Source organism: Ictalurus punctatus, chromosome 3, assembly GCF_001660625.3.
Source record: "Ictalurus punctatus breed USDA103 chromosome 3, Coco_2.0, whole genome shotgun sequence".
Classification (NCBI taxonomy): Eukaryota; Metazoa; Chordata; class Actinopteri; order Siluriformes; family Ictaluridae; genus Ictalurus; species Ictalurus punctatus.
Window position 1 is genome coordinate 35,712,331 of NC_030418.2, and position 19,925 is coordinate 35,732,255.

General features: G+C 42.7%; 1 protein-coding gene and 1 long non-coding RNA gene across 5 annotated transcripts in view; one reads left to right on the forward strand and one right to left on the reverse strand.

Moving 5' to 3' along the window:
• The window catches only part of psip1a (PC4 and SFRS1 interacting protein 1a), a 21,381-nt gene extending 12,157 nt beyond the window's left edge, over positions 1–9,224 (reverse strand). For all 4 annotated transcript variants that reach the window (XM_053679924.1, XM_053679922.1, XM_053679921.1 and 1 more), the window contains exons 1-4: positions 9,091–9,224; positions 2,219–2,301; positions 2,056–2,132; positions 424–562 (exon numbers count right to left, since the gene is read on the reverse strand). In XM_053679924.1, the coding sequence (XP_053535899.1) occupies positions 424–562; positions 2,056–2,132; positions 2,219–2,301; positions 9,091–9,214 (423 nt within the window). In that variant the 5' untranslated portion in view covers positions 9,215–9,224. The remainder of the gene's footprint in view (positions 1–423; positions 563–2,055; positions 2,133–2,218; positions 2,302–9,090) is intronic.
• A 3,022-nt stretch (positions 9,225–12,246) lies between these two features.
• LOC108263815 (uncharacterized) lies at positions 12,247–18,077 on the forward strand. The gene is made up of 4 exons (XR_008396360.1): positions 12,247–12,915; positions 15,031–15,312; positions 15,913–16,316; positions 17,349–18,077. It is a non-coding gene; the product is annotated as an uncharacterized LOC108263815 (long non-coding RNA).
• Positions 18,078–19,925: the final 1,848 nt, after the last annotated feature.

Sequence of the window (19,925 nt, forward strand, 5' to 3'; positions counted from 1 at the left end):
AAAGGCAATAAGGATAAGCTAGTTAATAACTAAGGCTGACTAGCGAGCTAGCACAAAGCTTTTAGGTCATTTATACAGAATGTAAACCCACAGTGAGGGTGTAAATGACACAGAATTATCCGGAACATCAACATTTACCTCAGTTGTGTTGGAAATATACAACGAAAAAAAAAAAAAGAAGGAAAAAACCCAAAAAAACACAAACGTGTGTGTGTGTGTGTGTGCGTATATTATTTACAATGTATTTATTTATTTAAATGCTAACAAAACGAACAGGCTCTACCTCATGGGCTCGGTATTAAGGTAATATCAATATTGTGCCACACAATATCGATTAAAATGGCTGTTCATGTGGAAGTAAAAACCTCTGAGATAAATCATTTGGTTTTTTTTTTTTTTTAGTTTTACAGTAAGAAGGTGTACCTTCTGTCCATTCAGCTCCACTGTAGGATTGTTCTCGATTTCCCATAATCCCTCATTGAAGCCCTTCCTCTTGTTGGGTTTTCCGTATTTTTCTTTGTTGAGTAAATACGGGAAAATATCTTTAGGACCCAGGAACGCGCTGAAACCACAACAAAGTCACAACAGTTAACAACGACTCTGCCTTTTCAGTCTCAGCTTCACTGTTATGAAGGTGATGGCGAAAGAAAGAAGAGACGGACAAGGAAGCCGGAAAAGAAAGAGGAAAAAGAAAGAAAAGCTAATAAATAAGGCAGAAAACAATGAAAGAAAAAGACAGAGAACAAGGAGAGACAGACAGAAAAATCAAACACTAAAACAAATAAACTGAAAATAAATAAATAAATAAAGACAGAAGGATAAAAAATGTAAAAAATAAAAAGGCATGATGAAGAAACGAATACAGAAAGAGAAAAACGGGCCAAAAAAAAAAAAAAAAGAAATACAGAATTAATCAAATGAATGAACAGGACACAAAAATAGAGGAAGAAAGAAACACGAACAGTTGGAAAAAGACAAAAGACAGGAAATAAAAAAAAAAAGGAGGAAGTAAGACAAGAAAGGAAGGAAGACAGACGGAATCAAGTAAAAAGAAAAAGAAAGAATGAACACTAGGTTATGTTACAGCTTTAAACAGTAACAGAGCAGCAGGTGTTGTGTAAATAATGACTGAAGGAGATTAGTGAGTCCAGCACACCACAAACTGAGTTTTAAGGACATCTCTCCATCATCATCATCATCATCATCATTATTATTATTATTATTATTATTATTAAAGTAAGTACACAATTTTAAGGTGATTTTTTTTCACAGTTCCTAGTGCACTGGTTCCCAAACGAACCTTATGAATTTCCGTGACCCCGAACCGTGACTGCGCTACAATTGGTTAATCCCAGACGACTGTAACATCTGGAGACGTTACGATGTCAGTAACGTACGTAGGTGTAGCGTGAGTGACTGAAAACTAAAGGCATTGTTTCCCCTCACACTGATTTAGCAGTCTAGTGGAAGTTATTATTCACACACTCGCTGTTTCTATTCCTGAAGAGTTACAAGCGACGTTCAGTAGAACAGAGCGAAACATCCCTGTCCATCAGGTTTCCTGATCAAACTGTGAAATGTTCAGCACAGCGACGTTAGACACACCGACGAGCGCCGTGTCTCCCTTAAAACTTTACGCTGTCGTCGTGATTGCTGTCATGATCTGCGTCTCAAATGGAAAACTCCGATCTTTCGTCCAAAAGTATTTACTAATCTAGAAATTCCAGAACCACCGAGCTTTCAGTAGGTGTGACGGCGACGTGAGAGGTTTTTAAAGCTCAAACACTGAGTGTAACAGGAAACCCGGGGAGTGTTGGCGCTGAATGACGCTCTAGAATAGTGCAGGAGTGTGAGGTTTGAGACGCTGCGCTGGTTTGATTAATAAAGGAAGATGACTGATAGACGAATGAAACAAAAGAGGAGATTGCGAGTTTTTCCTCACGACCCCATTTGTAAATCAAGTGACACCATGTGGAGTCGCGACCCCTATTTTGGGAATCCCTGGCCGAGAGTAGCGTGAAGTGATATTCCTGACCGTGTGACGCAACTGCTTACGTTTCATGAGTTCCGAAGAAGAAGATGGGGAATTTGGCGTTGGGCGGCTTCACCGCTCCGTCCGGCACTTCATCAATCTGAAACCAGGTAAAGAATTCAGTTAGAGAGACGTGTTACCGTACAAGTCACGTGTATAAACTCCATCAGCTGTCTCAGCTCTCACCCGGGCAGGCCAGTGAGGATAACCCTTCATCTTAGCGAAGATCAGGTCTCCAGCTTTATAATCTCGAGCCATGGTGAAAGACGCTGGAACAAAAACAAAACCTCTGAAACGGCGTGGAAAACATCACGTCGTGTGACGTCACTGTTGCGTCATCAGAGAAGCCATGTTAACCACAATACAGCCTGGGTTTATGCGCAGTGCATGCTGGGTACTAGGGCTGCACAATTAATCGAATAATCGATCTCGATCAGGATTTTGACGGCCCACGATTACGCGAACGTGATCGACTGCGATACTGACGTTTAAAGTTCGTCCTCAGCTCATGGAAAACTCCGCTGCAGATCAAATCAAGTGCTTCTTACACTTACAGCCAATCAGCATAGAGCAGCGCAGGGATGACGTCATTTTGTACGCCAACATCTGGAAACAGATTTAGCATTTTAGCGCTCGAGCTGCCAGTTACTCTGCGAGCTCCAGCGCTTGCGCAAGGGGAAATCATGACGTTAACATGATGCTAAATGGCACTACAGAGGTTGTCAGGGACATTAAACCTCATCACGCCGAATGGGAAAAAACTTTGCAGATAAACTCAGGGCTCTACAGTGCGACCATTTCACTCGCGTTTGCGACTGAAAAGTACTTTGTGCGACTGTGAATAAATATTTATTCGCACCGGTGCGAGAGACCTGTTCGGAGTTGTATAATAGAATTTGAATATAAACTACAGGAAGTCCAAAATGCATCTACACCGAGCAACAGTTACTTTCACACTGCTTTTGATCTCCTCAGACAACCGAATAAGTGTGGAAATACTGCAAAGAAGCCATTATGATGACGAGTGACACTGCACATCATCTGCTTCTCCCAACTTCCCGATCTCACAACCGCCATCTTTTACTGATCCCGCAAAATGACCTGAACCTGCACCTGCTCACGTAGACACGGCGGCGTCGGGCGGAGTAAATTAATAACCTACAAGGTGGGTTTAATTCAAACTTCTTTATTAAATAATTCCTCGCCAAACATAATCAAGAGTAGCAACTGTTCAGTCTGTAAACATACAGTACACTGCCGCTCTGCTTCACTAACACGCCCCGGCTCACACGCACAGCGCATTCACTTCACTTAAACTCACGGTTGCCAGATATCACTAGAAAAGTCAACTCTAGAAAGGTATCTGGATCGGTATCGGCTGTAAAATTCCTGATCGGAGCGTCCCTAACGAACACCATTAAACTAAATCGCTGTGCATCTGACGAGTAAATGAACTCACCCAATCACGTCCTATATGAGATTGTTCAGATATCTACACAATACACACAGAGCGGTTCGAGAACTGACTCCAGCCCAGAACCATGACCGTGGAAATGTCTAACAGTGCAGCTTTAAATATATTTAAGAGGAGCAGACTTCAAACACTGAACATTGAGGTTTATTGTATTTGTTTACGAGGTGAACAGGTTAACGGTTGTTTTTCGCATACAGTCTGTAAAATGAACTGAAAATTTGAAAGTTAGTTTATCAGAAGGTAAATTAATGTCATGGCTCACACCATGTTCCTGAATTCTGTCATAACTGACCAGCTCAAGTTCTCTCATGCCTACTCGTGTGTTATATTATGGCACATTAATGTGACCATCTCTAAATAAATAAATAAATAAATAAATAAACCAAATAAACCCACACTAATCTTCAACCGTGCTCCTAAACGGTCTGCGTCTCTCCTCTGTAAACACCGTTATTGACTTTTCTGCACTCGCCGGAATCGTTTTCATTCAGTTGCAGATTGTTCTATTTGATGCAGATTTTTATTTACTTGATGGTATTATTATTTTTACTCGTCCTATATTCTGGGTACAGTTTTATTTATATTTGGCTTCTACGAGATGATGCACTTGAAGGACCGGTCTAATCTGATGTAAAGATTTGTACATGATCAGGAGCGTAGCACAACATGGAGGTGAGAGCAGCGGTCTGTTTACTTAAACGTGAAAGTGAAATAAAAATATGCTGTCCCTAAAATCAATCCATAATCAATAACCATAATCAATCCTGATAAATAATCGAGATGATCATTTTGGCCGTAATCGTGCAGCCCTGACCAGCAGTGAGGTTGACCTCCCCATCAGGTAGTCCATTTCTAATAAAACACACGTTCACACTTGGACTGCCTGTCAGAGTACACCACCGAGGTCTATTCTGTCCTAAGTTTTTAAGTTTAGTTTATTAAGCTATTTTGACAAACCCTGAGGCACTGTTTTCAACTAGGATGCTAACACGACGGTGGTTAAAACGTTGAGATGGCGGTGGCTGAGCAGATTTCTCCTGTCCGTGCAGCTGACTGTAGTAACAGAAATCTGACGAAAGCCAGCAGTGACGGGAGAAACCCAATAATTTCACTTCACTCGATGACTTCACACCGTTGTTCTTGGAAATCAGCTGATCCCGAGACCCACTCAGCGGTGTTAGCCGTGATTAGACCATGGAGACAGCAATGTCAAAATATTTTAAGCCATTTAGACAGCTTGAAAAAAATAAATAAATAACTGACTGAGGCCTCTTGGGGCTGAGCCCCTCGTATCTAAAACGGGGTAGAAGAAACATAAACGTATGCTTCTATATAATTGGTGTAAAACGTTTACTGTAGGGTGGGTCATGAGCATCCCTGATGGACCAGTGTGGTAGAATTCTAGAATGTTTCATCACAGAGTGGGGGGAACTCCGGATTCCGTTTCCTTCACACACCTTCAGAGACCAGCAAGAGCAAGCAAGCGACTCCAGCTACAACTTGCCTTTATCTCACGTTTAACCTTTCACTCTTTACCTCCTACTTTTCACAACATCCTCTTTGGAAAATGATGGGCTGTAAATAGACACCCTTCTGAACATGGCTACGTGGATTAGCAAATCTGAACGTCGGGATTCATATCACGGATCCGCTGGTATTTTATACTTTAACGTTCAGTAGGACAAGTAGCCTATTGCGTGCTCGGGAGCGCTAAAGCCCGGATTTAACACAGAAGCAGAAGAGACAGTATCTATAAGTAATGTATCCAGACCTGTTTATTCAGAGAAATGGAATTATTTCATCGGTAGGCCTCGGCGTGCAGCTGTTCATTTCTTTTTGTACTTCTTTCTCGCTGAAATCATTTGTTTCTCTAAAAACCAACTCGGTTTCTTTCTTCACTCCAGTTTAAGACAATTCCTCGCTTCGTGTCTGCGGCAAACCCGCTCCACCACGTGCTGCTACTTCAGATCTACCCCCAGTCCCACCCCATCCAGCCACCTCACTTCTACCACTCATCCCACGCTGTCCTGCCACCCAAATTCTACCCCCCACCCTCAACGATGGAGATAAAACGACACCACTCCTCCATGCCATCTGTCCAGGTATGACGCTCTCTATTCCAGTCGAAGAGCCATTCAAGTCGAAATATAACATTTGGTTGTTTGTGTTTTATTTAAAGAAAATCTTAACTTCTGCGGTGATTAAGACTGAAGACTACAGTGTAAAGTGTTGTCTATGTTTGTCATCTCTTCCCATGACTCTCCATCTGTTCAGCAGCAGTATCCAAGAGCCACACCTGCTGGATTTGATACTCATCGTGGCCACATGCGCAGTAAGGGGCATTTAAACGTTCCTTTTCTCCATATTATTTTGGCTGAAGGCGGCACAGTGGTGCAGCTCTAAATTGCCTCTAGGTGAGTCTGGGTGTGTGATGACCTACGATGATGCAATCAGGAAAAAACCCCATGTTTTTAATTGGTGGCAAAGAGAAATAAAGTCTAGTAAACATTTACACTGGGCTGTAATATTTCAGATTTGGGACAGGCCTGACATCCACTGCCCCGGCTTCTACACCTCTTACAGGGGGTGAGATTATGGAGGCAGAAGAGGCCGAGTCATCCACTGCCCCGGCTTCTACACGTCTTACAGGGGGTGAGATTATGGAGGCAGAAGAGGCCGAGTCATCCACTGCCCCGGCTTCTACACGTCTTACAGGGGGTGAGATTATGGAGGCAGAAGAGGCCGAGTCATCCACTGCCCCGGCTTCTACACCTCTCAAATGGGGCTGAGATTATGGAGGCAGAAGAGGCCGAGCCATCCACTGTACTAGCTCCTACACCGCTCACTGGGGCTGAGATTATACAGGCAGAGATTTCCACACCCCCAACTCCTACACCGCTCACTGGGGGTGAGGTTATACAGGCAGAGATTTCCACACCCCCAACTCCTACACCGCTCACTGGGGGTGAGGTTATAAAACAGAATAAGAACGGCTCAAGCTCCAGATAAAGACACAACTCCACTAGACACAACATGCCACCACCAGAAGGTGACGAATTACCAGTAGAGGCCCACAGGGACCATCAAAACTGTCCATTAATACCAATAAAACTCCCATCATAAGCATTAACGTAGGGACTACATACATACACTGAACGAAGATAAAACAAACTCACCAGCGTCTGAAGCAAAATACTCTGAGAAAGATCTCTCTTCTCACAACTCCTCTGAAAATAAACACTTTACACACGCCTCTCATGCGTTTTACACTTCAAATGACTTCCTTCGGTTGATAAATCAGCAGGTTAATGCACGGCTCTTTACTCGAGGCGAGGGGAAAATCTGCCGAACGTGATCGGACCACGTGTTCTCATAAAAAAAGAGGTGAACCCCATCAGCAGTTACTGCGTGTCATTGCCTCACCGATCAGAGCGTGCTCGTTTTAAATGGGTCACGTTTATACGCAAGGAACTTTTGCATTAAATACCAAAAACGTCACAAGTACATTACAAATATTTTCACGGACGGTCTTCATGCAAGTCGGCTCGGACGTCACCAAATCTCCGAGACGGACGAGTTCCACGCGATATTAGATTTTTATTAGACTTCCAATTTCCCCAAAAACGAAAGAAGCCCATTTAAAAACACTTTAAAATGATTCTGGTAAGTTCAGAGCATCTCGACTCCTAACTTCAAGTAAGAATGCCGTTACACTAACAGAACTGCTGAACGATTCGGATGACTGGAATACATCGGAATAGCGTCTTACCCCCGATATTACGGATTAAAATGAAGCGATGTTCATCCAAGGTTTGTTAATGTTTTGCTACAATTTGATGCACATTTACCTGTTTGTACCTGTTCAATATATCGCATTCAGTTTAATTAATGCTCCAGGGCTGCACGATTAATGGAATATCGATCTCGATCAGGATTCTGACGGCCCGCGGTTACAGGAACGTGATCGACTGCGATACTGACGTTTAAAGTTCGTCCTCCGCTCATGGAAAACTCCGCTGCAGATCAAATCAAGCGCTTCATAAACTTACAGCCAATCACATCGAGCGACACAGGGATGACGTCATTTTGTACGCCAACGTGTGGAAATGAGTCAGCGCTTCGGTTCCATCGTCCCAAAGTTAATGGGTTTTTTGGTTAAAAGCCTGAAATAAGGTCTGTGCTGAACATAAGCTCAAAATATTTTTATGTTTTTTTTCTAGGACATGAAATACACCAATCATACCCCACTCGTGAGGTTTTTTAAAAAGCTTTTACGTGTATTGAAAAGGGCGACCGCTAAAATGTTGCTAATCGGGACTACGGACGCTGTCAGGGACATTAAACGTCATCACGCCGAACAGGAAAAAAACTTTGCAGATAAACTGGTTCAAAAAAATTCCCCAAAAAACGTGGATTCATCCACAGAGTAAAACTGCGTTCTGGAGAATGTTTTAAATAAAGTTTGGAGAAGTTTGTGGGAAGCTCGGTGAAGGTGACGTTGAAGTCGAGCGACCGTGGTGTAGTTCGTTTATAGCGTACGGTTAGATGTTTAATTCTGGAGATTGTATTTAGGTTTCAGACTTCATAAACGGTGTGTTGATTGGTGTAGATGATCTTGATGGACAGAACGTGTTAGTGTTGTAAACTTTTGTTGATCACAGATTTTTTTTTGCGATAATCTAAAAGTCCACGTGAAAATCCTATTGGGTTTTTACTCATCCTATATTCTGGGTACAGTTTTATTTATATTTGGCTTCTACGAGATGATGCACTTTAAGGACCGGTCTAATTTGATGTAAAGATTTGTACATGATCAGGAACGTAGCACAACATGGAGGTGAGAGCAGCGGTCTGTTTATTTAAACGTGAAAGTGCAATAAAAATATGCTGTCCCTAAAATCAATCCTTAATCCTGATAAATAATCGTGATCTCAATATCAATCAAATTTATCGTGATGATCATTTTGGCCGTAATCGTGCAGCCCTACTGGGTACTCCACATCGAGTTATATTTATTCCAGACTTTAATGTTCACATCACTTTTTTTTTTTTTTTTTTTTTTTTATGATTTAATTATTAATATTTTGAACTCAGCTCTGCAGCGCCACACAGTGGACCATCATGAAACTGAACGCACTGCATGCACTGCATGCACAAACTGTGCACAAATGCATGTCTAATTTTGGACACGATTTATTTAAAAACAAATATACCCTAAAGAAAACACGTGACATCAAAACAACGAAGTTTATACAAAAGCTAGAGATGGCATGGAAAAAAAAATAACGCGTCACGTGCGCAGTGAATTGCACATTTTCTGCTCAGTGCAATGATTTCGAAATGAATGCATTTAAAAACAGCACGGATTTTAAAATCCATAATGTTTTATAAAATCAAATGAAACATAATGTTAATATTCATAATACAGATCTCTTCCACAGCCCAGATTTCCAGATGCTACATACCACTATTAGGTTTTAGAACTGGGTTACCCTTTAAAACACACACACAATCAACATTGCTGTAACTGCAATAAGTTTAAAGCATATAATTTTGTAAAAACATGTTAAATAAACAATTTTACCTGCGTTTGATTTCAGCCGCGCAGACTCGGGAAGCAGCACGCGCCTTCTCTCGTCCCGCGCAGCCCAGCATCGGACTGTACCAAAACGGGTTTCACTCGGGAGAGAGGGGGCGGATGACCTCATAATAATTATTTAAAACACGTTTTAAGGTTCATTCACAGTAACGCTTTATAGAAAAGTCTTAAACCCGTCTTTTATATGAAATCAGACAATCAAAGCTATCTTTACCTACAAGGAAATATGTGATTATTTGTAATTTATTCGACGGGCACCCCTGTGGAAATATTTCTGTTGAGTACGCGGAAATAAACCCGGAAGTTATTGCGTTGTTAAATAATATATTTTTCTACGTTATATATATATATATATATATATATATATATATATATATATATATATATATATATATATATATATATATATATATATATATATATATATGTGTGTGTGTGTGTGTGTGTGTGTGTGTGTATATATATATATATATATATATATATATGTATTTTTTCATAATAAATATTCAGATTATTGACATAAATGTCAATGTCGTTAAAGTACTTAGTGTTTCAATAAAGAAATAAACTAATTATTAGTGACGTTTAAACTTTCGAGAACTATGGCTCAATCATAAATAACTTCAAACTCCCTATAAAAGTGCATTACACAAGGTAAAAAAAAAATAAAATAAAATAAAATAATAATAATAATAATAATAATAATAATAATAATTACTTCTACAGCCTATCAAGTGCACTTTATATCCACTCTTGAGCAGTTTTTTTTTAATTCTGCCATGATAACAAACTCATCATGCTTCTTAGTGTGCAGTTTAGTATGGTCTGTTGGCGCCATCTGGTGGCCAATTTTACTCATTACACCCAATCGGTTAAAATATACACTTAATAATTAAAAACAATTCCTAGATAATATTTAATAATCATTAATAAATAATGTAAACTATAAAAGGTCTATAAATAAATATATCTAAAAAAAAATTACTCGGATCTCTCTATGATCTCTGCACAGATACATCTTATGACATATTTAAATATAATTCACATTGGGCAAATATATTTCATTAGCTATATTTATTTCAAGACATTCGAGACTATTATTTCTGTTTTGAAACATTTGGTATATAAACAGTACTTTTCCTAGTTTCATTACAGTTACAGCTGACCTGTTGTTGAGGTCTGGATTGAACACATTCAGATCAAGTGAATAGCCTTACAATAATAAAATAATAAATATAATATTTAGAATGTTTTGATGGTAGTTGATTGTGATGTCCATCACCATAACGTCCTGAACAAACCCCTGGCTGTGCTCAGTGACTGTATCTGTAAGTGGACGCAAGAAGCCCTCTGAGGCCCTCTAGCGGCTGGTTGATGTACAGATTTTAGCCCCGCCCATTCCCATGTTAGTGAAAGGAAAACAAGACAAACTTGTATTTTAAGTTTCATCTCCACTCGCTTTTACAGGTTCACATGACCTTGAAACCTCCCCTAGCGGTTTCACCTTAGGAGGTGATTGACAGTTTCGGACATGACAGTGCTTCTCACGAACGCACACACACTTTCCAACACACACCTGCAGACAGCTCTGCAGAAAACCCATGTTTAAATTTGACCAATTTCAGGCTTCAAAACTGCACTATGGGGGTCAATGACGTCTCATCCACTGATACATACAGCCACTGTCTGAGCTTCAGCGACCGCTGGGTTAGGGTTTTATATATACATATATATTATTAAAAACATACTGAAATGAAACACAAGAGAGACAGACAGATAGGTAGACAGACAGATGAACAGATAGGCAGGCAGACAGATAAGCAGAGAGACAAACGAACAGATAGGCAGACGGACAGAGGAACAGATAGACAGACAGACAGACAGACAGATAGGCAGACAGACAGATGGACAGAAAGGCAGAGAGACAGATGGACAGGTAGGCAGTGAGACAGATGGACAGACAGGCAGACAGACAGATAGGAAGACAGGCAGACAGACAGATAGGCAGACAGACAGATAGGTAGTGTGGCTACTCCAGGTGAATAGAAGTGATGTTTTATTTGAACGCGTGAGGGAGGGGGAATGGCGAGGGCGTGGTGGCTCGGAGTGGCGGTGAAGTGAGCGGTGATCTGGCTGGAGCTGGTTCCCAGGAAGCATGGCACTGGCAGCGAGTATCGGCTGAAGGTGCAGCTGGGCCAGGGAGCGTCTTCTTTGGCACGGGCATCTTCTACATCGGCGTCTGGCACACAAACGGCCATAACCATCACTACAACCATGAGCGGAGACCTGTCTCACCTCACTGTCTGTTCTTCTTCTTTTGGGATTTTATTGGTGGTTGACAAACAGTGAAATGGTGTATTACTGCCACCTACTGGTATGGAGTGTGGATCAACATGACATGTATTCCCTCCCTTTTTTATATCCTCTCCCATAGATTAGTTATTTTAAGATACTGACAAATAAATCTAGAACATTCATCTCCGGAGTTATTTTGTAGAATATCTCCTAGTATAAATTGCATTTTTATTTTTGCTGTATTTTGTATTAGACTCCTTCTTCCAGTCTCGTATTTCTGACGGTACAGAATAACACGTTCCACTGTTTCTTACCCAAAGAACTCACACCTTTCCGTTTGACCCGTTTTATAAAGTGTTCTGTTTATCTCACCTCTGTGTGCTGCCGCGGCTCTTTTATATCCTCCCACTTCTGCTGGATGCTGAGGACCTGCCATGCCGCTCACTGACCGCCACCCGCCTGTGTTTCTGCCGCCCCGCCCTGCAGCCACCTTCTTCCAGACTGTCCAAGACACTCCAGGTGCTGAAGCGGAGCTGTCCGTTCAGCACCCAGCGCAGTCCTGCAGGGAGCGCGTCGGCTTTTGTGTGCGGGGGCTGCAGACAGACAGGTGGACAGATAGGCAGACAGACAGACAGATAGGTAGGCAGACAGATGAACAGATAGGCAGTCAGACAGACAGATGGACAGATAGGCAGACAGACATACAAATAAGCAGACAGACAGACAGACAGACACCAGACAGACAGTTGAACAGATAGGCAGACAGACAGATGAGCAGATAGACAGACGGACAGACAGACACCAGACAGACAGTTGAACAGATAGGCAGACAGACAGATGAGCAGATAGACAGATGGACAGACAGACATAATAGACAGACAGACGGACAGACAGACAAATGGACAGATAGGCAGACACACATAATAAATTTCCTTGTAGAGTCTATATGTGTAATAACATCAACAGGAAATTCACACTCACACACACACACACACACACACACTCACTCACACACACACACACTCACTCACTCACACACACACAATTCTAAGTTTCAGAAGTATCTCAAACTCCATAACCGCTATTTTAATGCAGACAAAAGCTCACTGAAGGTGACCCGTGTGTGTGTGTGTGTGTGTGTGTGTGTACAGCTGGTCAGTGCTGTCGGCTGATGCGGATGAAGGACGGCGCGTGTCAGCGGCACGCAGTCCCTCGTGAGGGGAATACAGTAGCCGCGCGCGCGCGCCGATGAGCCGGTGTAGCAGTAGCCGCGTGCAGGAACAGCAGCGGAGCGCGCGAGGACTTGAGGCGCGACCCCAAATCGTTGGCCCGGGGCCAGCACGGCGGGGGTTCACGCGCTGACCGAACACCGGGGGCTCGCGCTCACGCTGCTACCCTTCACCTCGCGCGCGGTCGTTTGTTGTTCGGTCGCTGCTCCTTCTGCGCGCGCTCACTCACTTCCTCACGCGTTTACATGCGCGAGCTTTCGTTTCTCCTGCCACAATCTGAGGGACAGTGAGTAACCCCAACACACACACACACACACACACACACACAGAACCCTGTTTGTGTTCTCTCTGTTATTGTATTTGACTCCTTTACAGTCAGCGCCGTTACTGCCACTATTACAGTTATTATTATAATGAATGTTCGTGTTCTCTAATCTCTCCAACAGAGAGAGAGAGAGAGAGAGAGAGAGAGAGAGAGAGAGACAGAGAGAGGGGGAGACAGATCGACATATACATAAACAGATGGGTAGACAGACAGACAGATATATTCAGTCCTCTCCGAAACTATTGGAACAGCAAGGCCGAATGATTTGTTTTCGCTGTAGAGTGAAGATATCTGGGTTTGAGATCCAGTGAATATGAGAAGGGAGTTTTATCATTTCAGCTTTTATTTCCTGGTATTTATATGTAGACGCGTTATACGACACAGAACACAGCGCATTTTGTATCAGACCACCCAATTTGTAGGCAGGCAAAAATATTGGAACATGTGACTGATAGGTGTGTCCTGTTACCCAGGTGTGTCCTGTTAGATTGATCGTTTAAACAGTAAATAGCCCCGAACATCTACTCTTGGTTTAAGGCTTCGGTTTCACCCGTGCAGACTTCTTTTGTTGTTAAAAAGGATAAACCAGCATGAAGATCAGAGAGCTGTGTCTGGGAGAAAAGTGGGCCGTTTTGAAGAAAAGAGGGAAAATCTATTAGAGGCATTGCAGAAACACTGTGCATAGCCAATACAACAATCTGGAATGTCCTGAAAAAGAAAGAAACCGCTGGTGGACTGAGGAACAGACACCGAACGGGTCGACCAAGGAAAACAACAACAGCTGGTGACAGAAACATTGTGAGAACTGTGAAGAAAAACCCAAAAACACCAGTCAGTGACATCACCGACATCCTCCACAGGGCAGGGTGAAGGTGTCATCAATCCACCGTTCAAAGAAGAGTTCGAGAGCAGAAATATAGAGGCCACACAGCAAGATGGGAACCGCTCATCAGCAGCGAGAATCAGAAAACCAGACTGGAATTCACAGAGAAAAACAGAGATGATCCACAAAAGTTCTGGAACCGAGATGAACCTCTACCAAAGTGATGGAAAGACCAAAGTGTGGAGAAGGAAAGGATCTGCTCATGATCCAGAACATACACACTCATCTGTGGAACATGGTGGAGGAAGTGTCATGGCTTGGACTTGCATGGCTGCTTCTGGAACGTTCTCACTGATCTTTATTGATGATGAACTCATGATGGAGCAGCAGAATGAATTCAGAAGTTTACAGGAACATTTTATCTGCAGATTTACAGAGAGACGCATCCGAATGAATCAGGAGGAACTTCATCATGCAGCGAGACAGCGATCCTAAACACACTTCCACCTCCACACAGGACTTCATCAGGGGGAAAGTGGAAGGTTTTAGACTGGACAAGTCCATCACCAGACCTTCACCCAACTGATCAGCACCTCACCTCCTGAAGAGGAGACTGAAGGGAGAAACCCCCCGAAACACACAACTACTGAAAGGGGCTGGGGTAAACACCTGGAAAAGCAACACAAAAGAAGAAACCAGCAGTTTGGTGTCAGTGAGTCGCAGGAGTGATGCAGTTATTACAAACAAGTATTAAGTGTTATTTACTTTCATTTACATCAAGACTGATCAGTTCCTATACTTTTGCTCACCTAAGCATTATGTGGTCTGATACAAAAGGTTCGATGTTTGATGTCGTTTAACACGTCTAGATGTAAACACCAAGGAATAAAAGTTGAAATCCTAAACTCTCGTCTCATCTACAACTTTTGACCTCGAACCCAAATGTCTTTGGTGTAGAGCACACAGTATTGAATTGGCCTCGTCGTTCCAATAGTTTCAGAGGGGACTCAGACAGACAGACAGGTTTTATTTATAAACACAAAGCGGCCATTTTCTGCTGCTGTTCCTGAGAGGACACCGAGCAAGAGCTGTTACATCTCTCTCCGCTCTCCCTCTTCTCACATCCATCTCTCTCCTGTCCTCCATTTTTCTCCTCTGTCCCTCTCTCTGTCCCTCTCCCTGTCCCTCTGCTCCTCTCCTCTATCTCTCTCCCCTGTCCCTCACTTCCATCCCTCTCCCCTGTCCCTCTGAAGGACACTCTCTCTTTCTTTCTCTCTGTTCTCTGAGCGATGGTGTCCTTGAGCGAGTGTTGGCATTGGCATGTTGGCGATTGGCATGTTTCCCCTCGTCTTTGGCACGGTGTCAGTGTGTCGGGAGTTTCAGTGCCACTGGAGGATGATGGAGTAGTTCCTCCTCACACTGCTCAGGTCAGCAGCTCCGCCGGGTTCCACGCCCCGTCTTTAGAGGAACCGTGGAGCTCTGGCTAACGCTGAAGCGGACAGATGGATGGAGACGTGCGGAAAGGTCATGTTCAGGTGGACGCGTTACATCAGAGTCATGACATTAATGAAAGCTTGTTTGCAAACTCTCTTCCCTCGGAAAATATAAAGAGGCAGGAAATCAGGAATTGTAATCAGAATAAGTCCTATAATACCAAAAATTATTTTCCTAAAGCACATTTAGCTGGACATTTAAAATCCCCTAAAATACTTAACTAAGTGCCCGAGATCCTGTCTGAAAGAACGGTTTCAATAATTCTACACGCGATGTACTGCACTATAAGCTAAACAGGGAACCATTTAGGATTCAGGTTCGTTCTTCCTTCCTTCTCACAAATTTATATTAACAAGGATTTTTTGGATTTGCAGATTAATTATGAGATTGAGAAACATTTTTATTTTTTCCATTAAAACCCCATGGGTGTGCAAACTTTTGCACACGTGAAAAATAGTTGTGTGCATTTATAGCTTCTGCACTTCCAGCAGGAATAGACACAGGGTAAATAATTGTAAGGCCATAGCAAAGGCACGTGTACAATATGACATTTAAGAGTTAGTATAGCTGTGAATGTGTGTGTGTGTGTGTGTGTGTGTGTGTGTGTTGTGAGATGACAGATGTTTCTGTCGTTGTTCCAGGAGTCACCACTGTACAGAAACCCTGCAGCTGCTCCTCCTCCATGGCTCCTCTCCTGCTCTCAGCAGGACGACATGGCACCCGACGTGGGGAATGACCGGCCGTGATGGAGACGCGAGGGCGAGGGAAGGTCTCTCTCTCTCTCTCTTTGTCTCTCTCTCTGTGTATATCTCTCGCTCTCTCCCCGGCCGCGACGCAGATGTTTTCTCCTGCGGTTGGAGCCAAATTTCTTCAGCAACCTTCAGCTGCTTGGAGGTCAGGCCTTCAATAAGACGAGGGACACTTTCAGGATGCGAGCCCTTCAACTTTCATACGACGACGTATTAATTACGGCGGGCAGACGCCGAGGCCGAGGGGTTGTACAGGAACATCGTGCCCCGCTGCTCCCAGTCTCACATTAGCCAAGGTGGTTGGCACGTCTCTCTCGCTCATCTATAATTTACTTCTTTTTTTTGGGGGGGGGGGGGGGGTTTTGGTGGGGGGGGGGGGGGGGGGGGTGGTTCAGGGAACGGCGTCCTGTGCCATGTGCAGATAGAGTGGACCGAAAATGTACATTATCTACTGAGATTATCTGCAGAGTCTGCACTGATTAGCCCCAGCTTTATTAGAGAAGATAGTCGAGATAATATCTTTATTCATCACAAAGGAAATTTTTGTACCAAACTGTGCAAAACAATAGACATTTTAATGAGTAAATTTGGCCAAAATAAAAAATACACATATTACATATACTACAACCTATAATGTGTAATAAATAGAAACATTCTTATAACTGTTCACATGCGAAAACAAAACAACAAAAACAACACTACCGAGTAAAGAGTAAAGCAGCGTCTTTATTGAATTCCTTCATCTGCAGAAAGGGGATTGATAAAAAGTATATAATTATTGGGGGAAAAAAAATAAAACCTAGTTACAAAAATTCATATAATCCCAGAAAAATCCATATAACTCCAGAATAATTTATGTAATTCTGGAATAATTCCTATAATCCCAGAATAATTCCTACAATCCCAGAATAAATCATTTACTCCAGGAATAATTCATTCTCATAGTTCCTTCATAATTTCTACAATCCTAGAATGATTTCTATAATCCCAGAATAATTCATTCTTATAGTTCCATAATCATTCCTAAAATCCCAGAAGAATTCCTATAGAACATTTAGGACACTTCTGTGAAATAAATAAATAAATAAATAAATAAATGGAAATAAATGTGTTTTGTGATGTTTTTTTGGGGGAGCTTCCTCACAGCTCGTTAAAACCTTATAAATTACACATCAGCTGCTTTTACATGTACATTTATCTTAAGTACCAACACTGGATCACGTCAGAAAGAAACAATACAGGATGAATCACAGGGCCATGTCATTAAATAAATGTTTAAAAGACGGAACATCCCCGATTTAAGTCTTTTTTTTTTTTTTTTTTTTTAGGAGAAAGCTGTCTCACACTTCAGCACGTTCACATTGATCATTATTTCCGGAGGGAAGCTCAGAGGATTAGCGTAGTGCTAACGTTAGAGCAGAAGCTTAGTGGCCTTTCCTCAGATTTGGCATGAGGACTGACGGAGACGAAAGCGAGCTGAAAGCAGGGGGCTTACGGCCAGTAAGAGAACTTGAAAGTGGAGTTTGCTCTGTGAAGAAGGGATGAAGATTCCGCTCTCACAGCACCGAGGGAGCGCCGGAAACAGAACGTGGCCGGGAATTGAGACGTTAGCGCAGGGAAAAGGGACCAGACGATCAAAGGAGCTGCTGTGGTTCACTTTCGGGTTTGAGCTCCTCGCTGGAAGAAGCAAAGGGGACTCATTAGGGCGGATCACTGCAAGTGGAAAAGCCAAATCAGCACATTAGACTCTGGGAAAGTGTGTGTGTGTGTGTGTGTGTGTGTGTGTGTGTGTGTGTGTGTGAGAGAGAGAGAGAGAGAGAGAGAGAGAGAGAGAGAGTCACTGTGTGGCCACTTTTAGCCTTTTTATTCTATTTGGGTCAAAATCATCCATTTAAAACGAACAGTAAATGTGAAACGATGATAATAACGTATCTCCCCTGCACATTTGCAAATAAAAGTGGTGCTTGAAAGTTTGTGAACCCTTTTGAATTTTCTATATTTCTGCATAAATATGACCCAAAACTTCATCAGATTTTCACACAAGTCCTTGAAGTAGATAAAGAGAATCCGATTAAACAAATATATTATACTTGGTCATTTATTTATTGAGGAAAACGATGCAACATTACATAGCTGTGCTTTCGGTACCTGGTGTGAGCTCCTTGTGCAGCAATAACTGCAGATAAACGTTTGTGGTGACTGTTTTCCTTTCCATTTTCCTCCAGTTCACTGTTTCACCGTGATGGCGAGTCGTCCTGGTCCAGATGCAGCAGAACAGTCCCAAACCCTGACACTACCACCAGCATGTTTCACAGATGGGAGAAGGTTCTTATGCTGGAATGCAGCGTTTTCATTTCTCCAAACATAACGCTTCTCATTTAAACCAATGATTCTATTATGTCTCATCCATCCACAAAACATTTTTCCAGTAGCCTTCTGGCTGCTCCATGTGATCTTTGAACTGAAGAGGGGCAGCACTGTTCTTTTTGGAGAGCAGTGCAATCTTTGCAACTCTGACATGTACACTGTTGTTGTTCAGTGTTCTCCTGATGGTGGACTCATGAACATTAACATTAGCCAATGTGAGAGAGGCCCGCTCAACACTGTGTAACATCAGCTTTTCTTTTAATAACACTTATTAAGCGTTTGGACGCTGAGTGAAGACTCCAGTTGGTAAAGTTTAGCGAGAGGAATTTTCCCCATTCAACCATCATGCATTTCTTCAGCTGAGCGACTGTACTGGGCCTTCGTCAACTTATCATAACGTGCGCTTCATAACGTGCCACACGTTCTCAATGGGAGACAGGTCAGGACTGCAGCAGGCCATGCTCGCACCCGCTCTCTCTGCTTACGCAACCATGCGCTTGTAATCCGGATAGAATGTGGTTTGGCGTTGTCCTGCTCTGAATGGAAGCACATGTTTCTCCAAAACGTACACATATCTTTCTGCATTAATGCTGCCCTCACAGATGTGCAAATTACCCATACCATGTGCACTGACACGCCCCCATACCATGGGTACTGACACACCCTCATTCCATGGGCACTGACACACCTCCATACCATGTGCACTGACACACCCTCATACCATGTGCACTGACACGCCCCCATACCATGGGCACTGACCATTGTCCAAAAACTATTTGAAATGTCGACTCGTCGGACCACAAAACATGATTCCACTGTGCTACTGTCCATCCCAGATGAGACTGAGCCCAGAGAAGTGGGCGGAGCTTCTGGACAGTGTTGATGTACGGCTTCTGCTTTGCATAGTAAAGCCTTAACTTGCATCTGTGGATGCAGCGGCGAATGGTGTCGACTGACAAAGGGTTACCGCAGTATTCCCGAGCCCATGTCAGGATCTCATTACAGACTCATGACGGTTTTTAAGACAGTGACGTCTGAGGGATCGGAGATCACGCGCATTCAGAAGTGGTTTTCGGCCTCGCCCTTTACGCACCGAGATTTGACCACATTCCTCGAATATTTTAATTATATTGTGCGCTGTAGAAGGTGAAACGCCCAAAATCCTACCGGTTTGTCTTTGGGGAACGTTCTTCTCAAAGTGTTGGATTATTCACTGACGCATCTGTTGGCCTCGGCCTGAACCTCGACCCGTCCTTGCTCTTGAAAGACTCTTTTTTTTGGAGGCTCCTTATATACTCTGATTAGACGATTTCCTCACCTGTTGCACATCACCTTCTTATTTCAACTTCTCACATCGCTATTAGTCCTATATTGCCCCTGTCCCAACTTTTTTGAACGTGTTGCATGCATGAGGTTTGGAAATAGAATTAGAAATAATTCTGTATTGTACCACAAATGATCTGATTCTTGATTCAGCAAGTCACAATTGATATGAATCACTGATTTGAATTCAACACTAATGTTATGGCGTCATGTAT